The sequence below is a fragment of the Myotis yumanensis genome, unplaced genomic scaffold (genome assembly GCF_028538775.1).
Source record: "Myotis yumanensis isolate MYYU_CA2020_CCGP unplaced genomic scaffold, mMyoYum1.0.hap1 SCAF_17, whole genome shotgun sequence".
Lineage (NCBI taxonomy): Eukaryota > Metazoa > Chordata > Mammalia > Chiroptera > Vespertilionidae > Myotis > Myotis yumanensis.
Window position 1 is genome coordinate 34814537 of NW_027223768.1, and position 15253 is coordinate 34829789.

Below are 15253 nucleotides of genomic sequence, written 5' to 3' on the forward strand. Positions count from 1 at the left end.
ATCAACCCCCTGACACCCCCCTCCCACCCTCGAAGGAAAACGAACACAGGGCGGCCAGGGTCCGTTTTGAACAACTTTTATTATATGTTTAGTGTTCTCTATACAAAAGAAATCAGTTTTTTTACAGTGATTCAAAAAAAAACTCTGATAATTTGGCCTTTTCGTTGCTCATGCAGTCAGTTTATAAGTCCGTGTATTAGACGGTCCTCCGTGGCCCAGGCGTCTTCCCTGCTCAAGGCCGTGTGTGTCAGACACCCTCGGTCGCATCTGTCGCTGACAGGGTGGGTTAATGCAAAGTAACTCACAGAGAGGAAAGAACGCGATGTGAGAGGGGTTAAAACAAGGTCTGCCGCGGCGAGTTAGATATTTAACCCAGGGAAAAAAGACCAGACAGTTGGTGGGCGTGTGCGTGTGAGGAGGGATGGAGACATCGGGGAAACATTTTCCCGCCGAAAGGAACGAACTGGGAGGGTCTGGCGCGGGTTGGGTCGGAGGTGGGACCAGGACAGAAGGCGGCCACATCCCTGGCGACTGATGCTCAGCTCAGAGGGGTGTGAAGTTGGCAAAGAGCTGGAAGCCGGGTGGAGGGACAACACTGACTGGAGATGTTGCATTTGAGGATCAGAAAAGAGTGGGGCGGGGTCATCTGACCTGCATCATTTTTGGGGGAGAAAAGAGAGTGCACAAAATTCTGGATTCCCTTTCCCAGATTTTGTGTTTATTGCTTCGCTGAAGTCTTCACATGTGCTGCAGCCCAGCCCACCCCAGGGTGGCAGAGCGTCCCAGGGCCCTGCTGCCCGGTGGCACCTCGAGGCCAAGGGTGGGGTGGACAGAGCCCTTGACACCCTCACTTCCGAGGGACACAGCGTGCGGGGGGTCGATGTGCTACGAGCAAGAGGCAAGTCCGGGCTTCACAGTGACAAATGCCAGCCACCTCGTCACCCTTCTCCCGGCCCGGGTCTGCCCTCCACTCCACAGGCTGGCTCACACGGACTGGTCTCGGACTCAGAAAGACCCTTTGTGTCTTTCCCTGTGGGGGCTGTGGGAGAAGTGGAGAGGGGTACAGAGGGTGACCAGCAGGGCGGAGCTAAGTAACACCGCTGTTTCCAAGGAGGCAGCTGGGGGAGTTGCAAGAACACTGGACAGGGAGCCCGAGGGCCCGAGCTCAGGCCCTGACCGCACCTTGATTACTGGCTGTGTGGTCCTGGGCAAACCCTTTTCCCTCCCTGGGTGTTAGTGTCCTTGTCTGTACGCTGAGTCATTTCAATGAGATCAGCTCTGATGCCCTCACACTCAGAGATCCGAGCCCCATCCTGCGCTGGGTGCCGCTGAACCTATTTCATGTCCACCCTTATTCCAAAACACAATTTAATACTAACTTACTGGCGGAGGGGCACTGGTTTGGGGTGTGTCTTGAGACACTGGTTGGTGGGGGCTGTGGCTTCCCTGGAGGGTCATCGCCTCTCTCTCGGATCCACCTCTGACCCTGTCTCAGGACAGCCTGCTTGTGAGGGGAGGGGAGGGGAGGGGAGGGAGGTGCTGCTCTGGCGTGGGCTGTGTGGGCTGCTCAGGCTGCGGGCGGCCCAGGAGCTGGGCTCTGCCCAGGACACCGAGTCTCCTGTCATTTGAAGCTGTTTCACTTGTTTGACTCTGATTAAAAAACAAGACAAAACCCAGACACTCCTGCATGCTACTCCTAAGTCACCGTGCAAAGCTCAGCCAGGATCTGTGTGGCGTTTTCTTTCTAGTGGACCTGACAGTGTTGGGCAGGGCCCCCTGGATTAGTGATCACGGTGTCATGAGCGGGGAGTGCTCTGTGCCCATGTTGCAGGCACTTGCCACCCTCCCCCCTGAGAGGTGGTGCCCTGGCACCAGCCCCTGCTGGCCAGAGCCCAAGGAACCTCACCTCTTCAGTGTGAGGGAAGCAGTCTCGCAAAGACAGGCAACGGCAGGTCAAGGCCCCACCCCGCCAGTGACGCTGTTTGCAACCTCTGAGACTTGGCTCTGACCTTGCGAAGGGCTCTCAGTGCCTTAAAGGGCCACTGTCTGTGCTGTGCCTGGGGCAGGCTCGCTCTCCTTTGCATCAGACTTGTTCTCGCTTGGTTTTGCCCTCTGCAGTGGCCCAGAGGGGGCCCGGCCTGCTCAGCCTTCCTTCTGCCCCAAATCGCACACTGCACCCCTCACAGCCCTTCACATCTCGTCTCACTCGGGCCTGGGTGTGGACCCCGCCTCTCCGACACGATGTCATAATCCGCATCGTTCTTCCCGAGGAGCTGCCGGCCATGTGGCCTCGGTCTGCAGCGTGTCCATGTGAGGGTGCGCCCCTGTGCGGGTGCTGGGTGGGGGTGGGGGAGCAGTCCCTTAGCTGGGAAGCCCACAGATACGCCTGGGTCTGTTTCCACCCCTTTGCTAAGGCCAACTGCTCAGGGAAACGATGAAACTAGCTGCCAGGCAGCGGACACCCCTCGCAGGGCGGGCAGTGTGGGCACCGGCTGCCGCTCAGGCGGGTGGAACCTGCTCTGGACCTTGGGGCTGGCCAGGAAGGGAGTGGACCCGATACGTCCAACCCCGCAGGCAGAGGCGGTGGACAAGGCAAGGAGCCAGTCTGGTTGTCCCTTTGGCTTAAACTCAGCCCTCTCCTCAAAAGCCAGGTCCCATTCTCCAGGAGCCAGGCAAGGTGGGGGGCAGCTGTCCCCTGGCCCTACAGCGGATGCTCCCCCGACACTGGCCTCCTTGCTCCCCAGGTGGGCCCACGCCCCCCTGTAGGGAGAGGTATTCACCGGGGGACTGACGAGGGGAGACCGAGGCACCAATACACTTGCCCGAGGGGCAGAGCCCAGGAGGCGGGCTGCTCCTCAGCTGCCCCGGGGGTTTGATGCCCTGTCTTGCCCAGCCTTGCAGACCAAGTTCTCTCTCTAAAGCTTCTCCCTTCGAGCCTGGGCCATTGGCAGCTCACACGCTCAGAGGGCTCCCAAGCAATGCCATTCTGTCCCAAGCTAGGCCGGGGGTGGGGGCAGCCGTCCCCTGGCCCTACGGCAGGATGCTCACCGGACACTGGCCGGCAGCCCTGAGAAGGCAGGGGCCACACCTGACTTCACCACGGTATTCACGGCTCAGAGCCCAGCTCATAGCCGATGTTCAAGAGGATATGCTGAGCCCTAACCGGTCTGGCTCAGTGGATAGAGCGTCAACCTGCGGACTGAAGGGTCCCAGGTTCGATTCCAGTCAAGGGCATGTGCCTGGGTTGCGGGCACAGCCCCAGTAGGGGGTATGCTGGAGGCAGCTGATCGATGTTTCTCTCTCATCGATGTTTCTAACTCTCTAGCCCTCTCCCTTCCTCTCTGTAAAAAAATCAATAAAATATATTTAAAAAAAAGAGGATATGCTGAGCCCTGGCCAGTGTGGCTCAGTTGGTTGAGCGTTGTCCCATGCACCGAGAGTGGCCGGTTTGATTCCCGGTCAGGGCACATGCCCAGGTTGTAGGCTAGATCCCCAGTGGGGGGGTGTGCAGGAGGCAGCTGATTGATGGATCTCTCTCTCCTGTCCTCTCTCTCTCAAAATCAATAAAAACATAAAAAAGTATATGCTGAGCGATCATCGCAGCACAGGCAATAAACTTGTAGTCACTGCGAGATGACCTACACTTCTCCCCACTCTGGGCCCCCCAGCCAGACAGGCCGAAGCACCAATGGTATCGCCCTCTCCCGGCATGGTGGTTGGGTGTTTTGGGGTGACTGTTTGAGAGCCCTGGCTGGCAGGGAGTGGGGACAATACTTTTTTCCTGCTGAGCTGGGTGGATTCTGGCACCGTGCTGTGAAAAAAGGACTTTCTTCTCCCTGGAAGGGCTGCCTCCCTAACCCTAACCCTAACCCACATCTCTCTCTAAGCACCTGCCACCTGTGCTTGGGGAAAACTTGGTTCTCCAGGCCCAGGTTTGCTCTTGCTGCCATGATGGCATGGTGGTGTGGGCGAGGGGTAGTACAGAGCCAAGCGGGATGTAAACGAGGAGTGAAGACAGGCTGAGGAACCACTGCTCCCCAAGACCCAGGGGTAGCGGGGGCCCTTCCGTGGCCATCAGCTGTGCAGCAGGCTTTGTAGAAGCAGGGGCATGGGCCCGATGACTTCCCACAGTCCTGCTTGCCCTAGGAGACTGTTTCCGGTGCAGTCAGTTCATTAGTGTGTGTGGTGCAATATGGACGCAGGGCCTGAGAAACTATCTTGCTGACACAGTGTTTTCTGAAAAGGCCGGTCCTTTCATTCAGGCCACAGGCACTCTTCCCCGGCACTCCCTGCAGGGGCCGGGGGCCCAGGCTGCAGGAGTACCCGGCTGTGTCCAGGCAGGTGTCAGAGGGAGGCCAGGGGAGGGGACCCCTGAGCTCACTCCTCAGCCCCCTGCTATTCACCCTGTTCTGGTCGCCAAGAGAGAGAGCTGCCCCTGGGGCTTCTAGGTAGCAAACCTGCCCGTGGTTCTCAGGTTCAAACAAACAACTGGCCCAGCTCTGGGCTCTGGTTTCTTACCTGCAGACAGAGTGTGTGTGTCTGTGGGCAGGCACAGCTAATACCTTTGCGGCTTATACACGTGGCAAATGCTGCTTCAATAAAGTCTCCGAAGGGCACAGCCCTGTTCCTGCCCAGGTCCCTGGCCAGCAGCTAGAGGCTCAACTCAGAGGCTGTGTCTGCGGCAGGTGGCCCATCACAGGGTCAGCGTCCCCCTCCTGAACCCGACGCTGGCTGCAGCGACAGCTAAAGATTCCTCTCAGGCTCAAGCTCTCTCTCCTCTGAGACCAGGTACCTTTGGTTTTGAGAGCGGGTTAGTGGGGTGGACGAAGGCCGTGCCTTCGGTCTCTGAGCACTGCAGGCAGGTCTGCGAAGGTCCCCTCTGGGCCATGGCTCGCAGGGCACGTGTGAAGTGGTTGCTTCTGCGTCTGCTGTGATGCTTGCAGAACAGGCCTTGCTGGAGGCTTGCGGCTTGCAGGGAGGGCTGGCGCCCGGGGCTGCAGGGACATGGGAGTTGCATAAGGCATACGAAGAGAGGCGCGCCGAATCCTCCAGGCCAGGCTTCACAGCACGGCTCGGGTGCTGTCCCTCAGGGTGCCGATAGGCAAACACCCTACGGGAAGGACACCAGCTGGTCTGGGGGCAGCAGGGCCCCGTCTGCACAGTTGCGATGTTACAGAGAACCGACCGAAACAATGACACCTGCAGAGGTGAAGGGGGAGCAGTGCTTTACACCCCCAGACACCCCAGCCAAGCTTCCGCACCACAAGGTCCCATCTCCTGGAGGGCGCGGCGCAGACCCTGGCCAGGTGGGGGGCACCCTCTCCTCTGGGATACAGTGGGCGTGGCCCTCACGCCTAGTCCTGGGTGTCCCTGATGGGGAGGAAGGAGTCCAAACCCAGTCCCGTTCTCCTCTCTCGAGGTGAGCACAGCTCCCCAGGGGCCGGGTGCCTGCTTTTCTGCTGCTTGAGGTCCCAAGTCACTGGAGTTGAACTTTGCACCAGGGCCCGCTCCTGCGCCTCACACTCCTGCACCAGTCAGTGCGGCTCTTGTCCCGGACACTCTGGAGGATCGGGCAGGGTCACAGGGAGGAGCAAGAGGTAGCCCACCTCCCAGCTGAGCCAGAGCCAGGCAAGAAGCCCTGTCCGCCCTCTCCCTGCCAAAAATACTGTCATTTTTCCAGAAAGGAGCCAAGCCCAGCTCAGCAACAGACAAGGCCGAGGCGATGGGTTGTGGGCAGGGGGAGGCATACGGCGAGAAAGGCATCCTTTGAAATCACTGGCCCCACGCGGTTGAATACTGCAGCTTTTCTGTATGTTCTTTTATGGACCAAAGCTTTTTTAACCCATCGTTGCAGGTTTTTTGCGGGGGGGGGGGGGGGGGGGGGGGAGAGGATGGAGGGGAGAGAGAATCCACCTATTCTTTCTCTTCCCAGGGATACTTCAGAAGGAAGGGAAAGTGGAGACATTGGGTCTGAAGGGGAAGATGCTTAAAGCAAAACAAAGGCAATGACAAGTACCAGAACCGACAGGAAGTGGTGAGTGTATGCTGAGGTCAAGGGCAGGCAGTGTCGGGGGGAAGGCTCAGGGTGGCTGTGAGGCTGAGCAGGGGCCCGGGTGCCCTCCAGCTGAGCTCGGCCATGGCTCGGGCTCTCCCCCACCCATGGCACCTGGCGTGTGGGTCACTGGGAAGGGCTTATGGTTGGCTGGGTGGTCAGTGGTCCTCACAGCTTGGCAGCCCCCCACCCTGTACCCTGTCCACGAAGGTGGCGGTAGCTCGGTCGCCCCCGCGCCTCTCCCCCAACTTGGAAAGCAGTGGCTGTGCCCGGGCTCCGCTAGGCCAGAGAGTAGATGGCGTTGACGGGCGATGTGGCCTCCGAGCTCTCGTTGCCTTCAGTCTCCTCCTTGTCCTTTTTGACCGTGTACTGGCCGATGAAGGAGCCGTCCTCGTTGAACTGCCCCTCGCCGCCCTCGCCATAGTCCACCAGGCTGTCGTCACTCTCCTGCTGCTTGATGGTGCCGTCCAGCGACGTCTGGCTCGCCTGCAGCGGCTTGTTGTCCTCGTCACTGGCCGGAGAGAGACAGAGAATCAGAGCTGGCCCGGCCCCGTGCTGCCCACGCCTGGGGCGGGGCAGGGCTGGCCTCTTGCCACGCAGAGGCACGATGGGCTACACAGCTCCGAGGGGACAGGTCCTCAGGGACCACCAGTCCAGCCCTCCCCATCCAGCCAGTTCTACAAACGGGAAACGATGGCCCGGAGGCCACGCAGCTTCTCCAAGTGAGGGGGAAAGTTGTGCAGAGCCGGGGCAGGAGCCCACACTTGACTCCTGGGCTGGGGTCCTCTCCATGGGGCTGGGCCACTCTCTGGGGTGGGAGGGAGCAGGCAGAGCCAACTGCTGGGAGACCAGGCGGATGGGAGTCAGGATGGGTCAGCCCTTCTCTTAGCCTCTCCATCAAGAGGGGTTGGACTAGTTTTACTCTTGATTTGTGACTTCGGTTTTTTTTATCACTATTAAACTTTTTTATTGATTGACTTGAGAGAGAGAGAGAGAGAGAGAGAGAGAGAGAGGTTTGTTGTTCCGCTTATTTATGCATTCATTGGCTGACTCTTGTATGTGCCCCGAGTGGGGATAGAACCCGCAATCTTGGCGAATCAGGATGATGCTAACCAACTGAGCTACCCGGCCAGGGCTGATGAGTGGCTTAGTCTGAAAAGGCTCTGCCCTTGACAGAAAACCAGGGTCAGGCCTTAAAGAAACAAACCTTGGCGCTGCCCCTCCCCTTCTCAGCCCAGGTGTTGTTTCTCTCAGCGCTGTCTCTCTCTCATTTATCTACAAACAGATGCTGTTGCTTCAGGCCTAGCAAGTGAAAGAGGGTGTGACATGCAGATGACAGGTGAGACCAGAAACGGCTCAAAGGCATCCTGTAGCTCCCTGAGGCCCCTCTTGTGCAGGGAGGGCTGGGGGGCTGGCGGTGAGGGGGCAGCTGCCCACTGTGCCTGCGGTCCCCCAGCAGGTGAGGCACCCGAGTGGGCCAGCATCTGCTCAGGCACCACATCCCGTCTCCGGCTGGGAAACTGCCCTTTAGGCTCTGAGGGTGGCTGGGTGCTGCTGGCTGCGCTTCAGAGGGGAACTGGCGCTCAGGCAGGAGGCAGTGGGACCAGCCATGAGGATCTGGGTCCCGGTAGGCGGGACCATAGCGGTGCCAGGTGGTCTGAGCAGACACACACCGTCCCCTCCACAGTCCCCAGGCCACACTCAACACTCCTTCCTGGGTGTGCGGGAAACAGGCGGAGTGGCCATTATCTTGGGGAGTACGGTCTGGCCTCTAACAGCAGTGCTGGGCGAAGGCAGCTGTCGGGAAGGCGCGGGTGAGAGCGGAGGTGCTGGGCATTAGCAGGTGGAAGGCTATCAGCCCACTCCCCGCCATGCTACGAGTGATCGAGCGATCTCGGCCCCATTCACAGTCCCACTGTGTTCTCTGAGGCCGTGCTGCGGGAGAGGGGCCGAGTGAGGGAAGTGGAGCTCACCTTTTGAGACCTAGCAGAGTTTTTAAAAACTTGAAGATCTAAATTGGTTTTATTAAGCGATTCATAAATTGGGCTGCACTTCATCTAGCAACTAGATTCTAGTTACCAGGCCCCTTACCCTGACTGCCAGGCTCTTTCACATGCATTCCCTCCCCAGAGCTCACCCCCCACCCGCAGAAACATGAGGATTGTGTCTGTGACTTGAGGGCATTCCAGGCCCCGAGGTAAATGCGACCACTGGACCGGAAAGGGATGCCCTCTCGGTGGGAGGCAGGGAGGACGACCCAGGTCTGGAAGGGACACACCTCTCGAAGGGAAGATGAGAGAAGCCAGGATGACGGGGGACCCTGCTCCAGCCTCCTGTCAGCCTACCTTCCAAGAAGTCTCCAAGGGCAGGTAGACAGACAAGGGAGGGGGGGCAGGAGGCAGAGGGAGCCCCAGCGAGAGGTGCTCCCTTTGCCCCGGGCCTGTGCGCCTAGAAACTTGTCTTTTCCTCTGATGTCTTCATTTCAGCCCTTTCCCAGTTTAGGGCTCTTGGACTCATCCCAGTAGGGGCTCTAGGATGAATGCTGCAGACCTCACCCCCTTCCCAGCCAAAGCTGAGGGGTGTGTGTGTGCGTGCACGTGGGGGTGCACGGTCCGTGCACGCGTATCCAACCTCAGTGTCGGCGGGGCAGGAGTGGGTGGGGAGGAGGCAGGGGTTTTGCCCACCAGCTTTGGCGTCCAGGGGAGGAGCGGTGCCTGTGCAAACAGCTTCTCCCAGCACAGGCCGCCTGGTCCGGTGCTTGAGGGCCTCACCCCTCCTCGGTGGCTACACTGAGGGTCTGGGGGAGAGAACACCCCACAGCCTTGGGACCTGAGGGTCCTGAGGACCGTCAGGAGGGGCCTCACCTGCCTGCCCTGTGGGAGGCTTACGGGATGTTGGCTGGACGTGGTCCGTAAGCCGCCAGACAGGCTCCAGTGTGGGCAGTGAGTCTGCTGCCCATTGATCTGCTCTGCTTGCCAGGCTGCGGATGGGCAGAGTGGCAGAGGCCCAGGAAGGGATAAGGAGGTCAGAGGAGGACAGGGATGACGTGGCCCCGGAGAGTGACTGGGTGGGGTGGGGAAGGAGGGCTCTGAGGAGAGCATTTCCTCCCACCCACCTTGGTCTGGGCATGACCCTCCACACACTGTTCCTCAACTCAAAATACACTCGCCATCAAAACAGGCAGACCGCCACTCTGCTAAGCCAGATACGAAGGCCTGTCCAGACCTGAGAAGGAGCATGGGGACGGACAATGGCCGTAGCTGGGAGCTGGGCCCCTGGCCTCCCAGCTCTGCCACTAGCTCACCAAGTGGCGAATGTGAGTCTTGGGCAGGTCACGGCTCAGTCCGGGCCCCAGTCCTCTGTTGGGACAGTCGCTGACCCAGATGCTTCTCTAAGGCCTATTTCAGCCTAAAGCCCAGAGATATTGTTCAAGTTCCTGAGGAAAAGGCTAGGACACCCCTTCCACTACCACCATGCCCTTTACCCCTCACCTAGCCCACCCTTTAGGACAATCCAGCTTCCCCGGGACAGTATCTTCCGGTTGGAATGGGGTGTAGGCAGAGAGGAAGCAGAGAGCCCGGCTCACTTCATAGCAAAGAGGACCCAGGGCTTGTTTTCAGAGTAAAAAGCTGGGAACACGTGTAAAGAGCCCGAGTGATCTCAGCTGCGCAGCTGAATGAGAAAAGGCCGCGCACGTGTGTCGGGCAGTGTGGGGGCAGCCATGTTCGGCACAATCAGGACGAGCAGGTGCTGCCGGAGACAGGTGACCGCCCAGTGGGCGATGGGGGACGACCTCAGCCCAGTGGCCCGTCAGCCACGCCAGCTGCTGAGGGCAGGGCCTGCTCAGGGCAGCGAGGGCAGCCACCCGACAGGGGGCACTGCGTGCCTACAGGAGCCAAGGAGACCACCCACCTGTAGTCAAACGAGCCATCCTCTTCTTTGGGGTCCTCGGGGCCAAGGGGAACATCCTTCTTTTCTCGCACTTGGTCAGTAAGAGAAGCAAAGACACAGACATGAAGACTGAGTGTGTCTCTCTGCAGGGCCCTGACCACAGAGCCAGAGACACCATCTTTGGGGCACCCATTCTCCCTTTCGACAGGGCACCAGCGATGCCTCCCTTGTTCTTGCTTCCACATTGAATCAGCTGCCAAGTTGATTCTGTCTCCTCCTCCTCCTCCCCACGGGCTTCCTTACATCTCCACCCACAACTACTAGTAATGCTCCTCCCCCCGGCCCCCCACACCCCTCCCCGAGGTCTTCCCTAAACACCAAATGCGTGGAATCCTCTCTGTGGCACCTTCCTTACCCTGCTCTGTGTGTAGTTATGTGCGTGTGTTTCCTATGCCTGTGACAGAACCGCCAGTTCTGTCCTTGAGGGCGGGGCACCCTGTGCTTCTCCAAAGCTCCTCGGAGCGGGCCGTGGCCTCAGGTGTTTGCGTGGCTCCCTCCCTGGCCTCTGCGATTGGAAAACATCCACCAAGGCCCTGTCCTGTGCTGTGCTCTTCCTCCTACGCCCGCTGACATGTCCCTGAGGGGGGGATGTCTTTCCTTCTAGAATCCTTAGCACCCCGCAGGTCATGAAGGAATGGCTATTTGTCCTTTTTGGGGTGTAAAGAAGGATCATCACCTCCTTTTGAGGGGAGGAAAACAGGCGTTGAGAAGGGAAGGACACGTCACATAACAAACTGGCAACTAAGTGAGTCTAGAGTGAAGACGCGGGCCCAGGTGTCATGGCTCCTGGTGCCCTCAGCTTTCTAAGGGGCCCCTTTCCTCTCCCTGAGGAGTTCTTCAGGGGGTCCGGTTCCATTTGGAACAGGGACGTGAACGCAGTCAGGCCGCCCACCTCCCTAGCTCTGGCTTTCTCTCTTACAGAAGAAGAACAGTCCCAGCACAGCACACAGCGTGAAAGAAAACATCATTCACCGGAACAAGAATGAGGATTTCCTGCCCGTTCCTCACTTCAGGGAGAGGCACAACCCTTCCGAGTCCCAGGGGCTGCGGGTAAGGGGGGCAGGGGAAGAAGAAGGTGTCCGCTTTCTGAATTTAGGTGGGTCCTGGAGGAGGATTTGGTCTCCAGGAAGGAGACGAGGAGGCACTGGGCGCATGGGGTGTGTGTGGCCACCGGGGCTGTGGGGGCAAGGGTCAATTTCACTCTGCAACCGGGCAGGGTTTTCACTCTCAGGGTCACCCGTTATCCTGACTCCTGTCACCCTGCCCAATCCATCGCAGACAGGGGGCTGTCTGGCCCATTTGAAGACAATATTTCCAGAAATAAGAACGCCAGAGGTCCTTGTCCTTGACCGTGGTTAATCTGGGCTGGAGGATCTTGAGGCCCACAGAAGAGAAATGCCCCCTTGGCCTCTAGGGAAGCCCAAAGCCCTTGAAGGGCCAGGAGGGACCCTGTCATTGCGTCCTGCCCCTCAGCCTCGGCCTACTCCTCAGTGGGAGCTGCTGTCCTGTTAGAGCAGGGGTGGGCAAACTTTTTTGACTCGAGGGCCACAATGGGTTCTTAAACTGGACCGGAGGGCCGGAACAAAAGCATGGATGGAGTGTTTGTGTGAACTAATATAAATTCAAAGTAAACATCATTACATAAAAGGGTACAGTCTTTTTTTTTTTTTTTTTTTTTTTTTTTAGTTTTATTCATTTCAAACAGGCTGGATCCGGCCCGCGGGCCGTAGTTTGCCCACGGGCCGTAGTTTGCCCACGGGCCGTAGTTTGCCCACGGCTGGGCTAGGGTGTCTGCAATGGTGTCCTCGCCGAGCCCAACGCTGCAGCCTCTCTCCTGGCTGTGCTGCCTCTGTCCAGACCCTCCTCACTACACTCTCTCTCACGGTTAGAGCATATGCCTCGCCTCCTCCTTCTTGGACACAGGTTTCTAATGAGATTCGGTCTGAGAAAAGCCAATTTACCGAGCAGATGGATGGTGAGTCAAGGGAAGGAGGGTCATTCTTAACAGGGACCAGGGTTCCTCCCATGCCCTCTCTGGAGCTGCCTGGACGGCTCCATCCGCCCAATTCAAGCAACTTAATTACCTCAAGAGCTTTCTGGCAGGTCTAAGATGCATAGAACAGGCAAGAGGATTCTTTCTTGGCCAGGGCTAGGCTCACTGCGAACAGCCCCCCCACCCCCTCCTCTGACACATCCTACCTGGGTACTTGCCACCACGGCTCCTCTTGATGAAACAGACGATGAGCAGGATCAGCACCAGGAGGGCGATGGCGCACATGAGCCCGATGAACCAGCCCTGGGTGACGATGTCGGGCTGGTTGTTGGTGTAAGCTGCGGGGAGGCCAGAAGCAAACACGTGAAGGACCTCGCATGGGAGAAGGTGAGGAGGGAGAGGTGAGGAAAGAACTTCAGCTCTTTCACAGGGATGTTACTCCTAGAGCCTCATGCTACCAGCTAGCAGCCCTCTGGCCCACACTATGCGATACAGAGACAAAGAAAAAATAATTAAGGAGCCAAGGTCAAAAGGTTGGAAAAGAGGCCAAGGAAGGGGGTCAGGGAGCAGAATAAGCAGCAGAAGATCGGCAGGCCCTTTAGGAAGGGAGGTTTCCTAAGGACGAGGCGTGGCACTTGTGCAAACCACATGCTGGTCACAGCCCGGCGGGGGTTGAGGGGAGGCCAGGGATAGGCCCGGACAGGCCACAGAGGTACGACTCCCATGAATGAGCCTGGGAGAGAAAACGAAGCCTGGGTACCACTCATCAGGGAACGGCGTGGTCACGATGCAACCCCCCCTTATAAGAACATAGGCCCAGAGCAGCGGGTCTGGGCAGGGTGTAGTGCCAGGAAACCTTTGCTTTCTCACGTCTCCCCAACCGGATTGCGTGCTCCCTGACAGCAAAGACAGTCTTGCATCGGTACCCCAGGTGGCTGGCGGCGAGGTTGGGGCCATGCTTTTAGCGCACTCCAAACCACTTCCACACGTGAAGACCGCCCCTCCACCCCCTAGCTGTGACTTACCCCCTGCCTTCCCCTATGACAGGGAGTCTCCCTCTGTCCCTGCCTGGAATACGTAGAGACTGTCTCCAAGTGGACAGACTGCTGTGTGATTGGAGGCCCATGTGGGTGAGCCTGGAAGATAGGCGTTCAGGCATGTGATGATGTCCTGAGGGCCCAATGGCTGCAGCTAGGGCTCAGGAGGGGGTGCGGGTTGGGTAGGAGCCACTGGCCATTCTCCTTTCTATGGAATGGAGAGCAAAAGCGATACCTCCTGAGATGAAGCCTACATGGACACCAACATGCAGAGGAGAGGAAGGATCTGAGAGCCTGTGGAGTCAGAGCCCAGGCTCTGGGCCTCCTGGGGAGGAGCACAGGGAGCAGGGAGAGTGCTCCAAAGTCTATCAAGTGCTACTCTGTGCAGCAGGTACCTGGATGCAACCGCACCCTTTGCTCCTCTTGGGCTGAGAACAGTCTTCTCAGCACTGTGCCAAGGGCATTGTGCCAAGAGGGTCTCAATCAATGGTGAAGACCTACAATCAACTGCTGCCATGCCCTCTGAGCCCTGGCTGCCCAGGGGAGAAGCAGGTGAGTTCCATCGAACATGGCTCATTACCCTGACCTATGCACACTGTGGGGGAAACTCCCATCCCTGCTTCCACTCCTGTTCCTACAGGCCGACCCCACAGTGTCAGAGAGACCTTCCCCATATCCCCATAGGGTCAAATCGCCTCCTGCTTAGCCTCCAATACGTCTCATTACTGGAGAAAATCCCATTCCTGATCCTGACCCGTCAGATCCCATGGAGCTGGCCCTGGCCTCCTCTCTAGTCCTAGTTCCTACCACGCTCTCCTCACTCTATACTCCAGCCACACCGGGCTCTCCCATTCCTGCCCAGGGCCTTTGCTCTGTCTTCAGATCTCTCTGTGCCAATGTCATCTTCTCAGAAAGGCCTTCCTGCATCTTCCAGCTAAAGCAAGTCCCTCCGCCTGACCCAGGCACACGGAGAACTCTAACTTATCTTCTTCGCAGCACTTATAACCATTTGATAGTCACACACAAGTCCCTCTTATCAGCAGGAGATGCGTTCCAAGACCCCCAGTGGATGCCCAAAACGGTGGATAGTACCAAACCCTACGTTTTTTCCTATCTATACATAACCTGTGATAAAGCTTAATTTATAAATTATACATAATAAGACATTGACGACAACTAATAAATAGAACAATTGCAGCGTACTATAATAGAAGTTATGTGAATGTGATCTCTCTCAAAGTATCTTATTGTACTGCACTCACCTTTTTCGTGACGATGTGAGATGGTAAATGCCTCCTTGAGACGGAGGGGAATGACTTAACATTAGGCTCTACTGACCTGACAACAGGTTAGGAGGAGGGTCATCTACTTTGGGCGATCCTGGCGCATCGAGCCATGACAATGTGGATGGTGGGATGTCAGGAGCAGGCGTTGCCGATGGTTGGGGAAATGTAATATTTCCAGATTGCAATTGGCTTCAGGTAAGGAGGGGCTACTATATTACTATCACTCACGGTTTCCACTTGTAAGCACTTCCCGTGGGCTAAGCTCTAAGTACTTCCCCCGACACTCTCTGATATAACCCTCACAACCACCCCATAAAGTGGGTTTGCATTATTATCCCTAATTATAGATGAGGACTGAGACCCTGAGGTTAGTGATCTACTCAAGGTCACAGAGCCAGTAAGTGGTAGCATTGAGAAGTGACCCCAGTCTGTGCTCTTTCCCGCTCTAATCTGTCCCCTGGAAGGTAAGCTCCTTGCAGAAGGGACTGTCGGGTCCAGTGCTGTCTCCCCAGTGCTAGGACAGAGCTGTACACACAGGAGGCACGCGATTCACCACCACTTCCTCCCCTCCATTCAGCCCACGCACCCTCTCTGCTAACTTCAAACTCCTCTGTCCTACCTTTGGGGCCTCTGCTAACTTCAAACTCCTCTGTCCTACCTTTTGCCACCCATTCCAGCACCAACTCAATTCCAGCTGTGGGTCTCCTTGGCCATTTCTGCATTTTTCTGCTCTTGCCATGTACCCTGCTGGAGGAAGAGGCAGACCCAGGCCCATCTCAGATTCACGGTGTCATGCGTCAACGGGGCCTTCACTGCTGCCTGGCAATCCCTTTACTCGTCTCCCACTGCTCCTCCCAAACTGTTCCCCTGACATCACCCCCAACCCGGTCAGCGCTGACCCACTTATTCCCCCCTGGAGGCCGGTGAAATCTCT

At 57.7% G+C, this 15253-nt stretch overlaps 1 protein-coding gene across 17 annotated transcripts in view; it reads right to left on the reverse strand.

The window, feature by feature from the left end:
• Nucleotides 1-60: 60 nt before the first annotated feature.
• NFASC (neurofascin) overlaps nucleotides 61-15253 on the reverse strand; it is a 178695-nt gene continuing 163502 nt past the window's right edge. For all 17 annotated transcript variants that reach the window (XM_070397228.1, XM_070397229.1, XM_070397233.1 and 14 more), the window contains 3 exons: nucleotides 12203-12334; nucleotides 9965-10034; nucleotides 61-6563 (listed from right to left, as the gene is read on the reverse strand). In XM_070397228.1, coding sequence (XP_070253329.1) covers nucleotides 6332-6563; nucleotides 9965-10034; nucleotides 12203-12334 — 434 coding nt within the window. In that variant the 3' untranslated portion in view covers nucleotides 61-6331. The remainder of the gene's footprint in view (nucleotides 6564-9964; nucleotides 10035-12202; nucleotides 12335-15253) is intronic.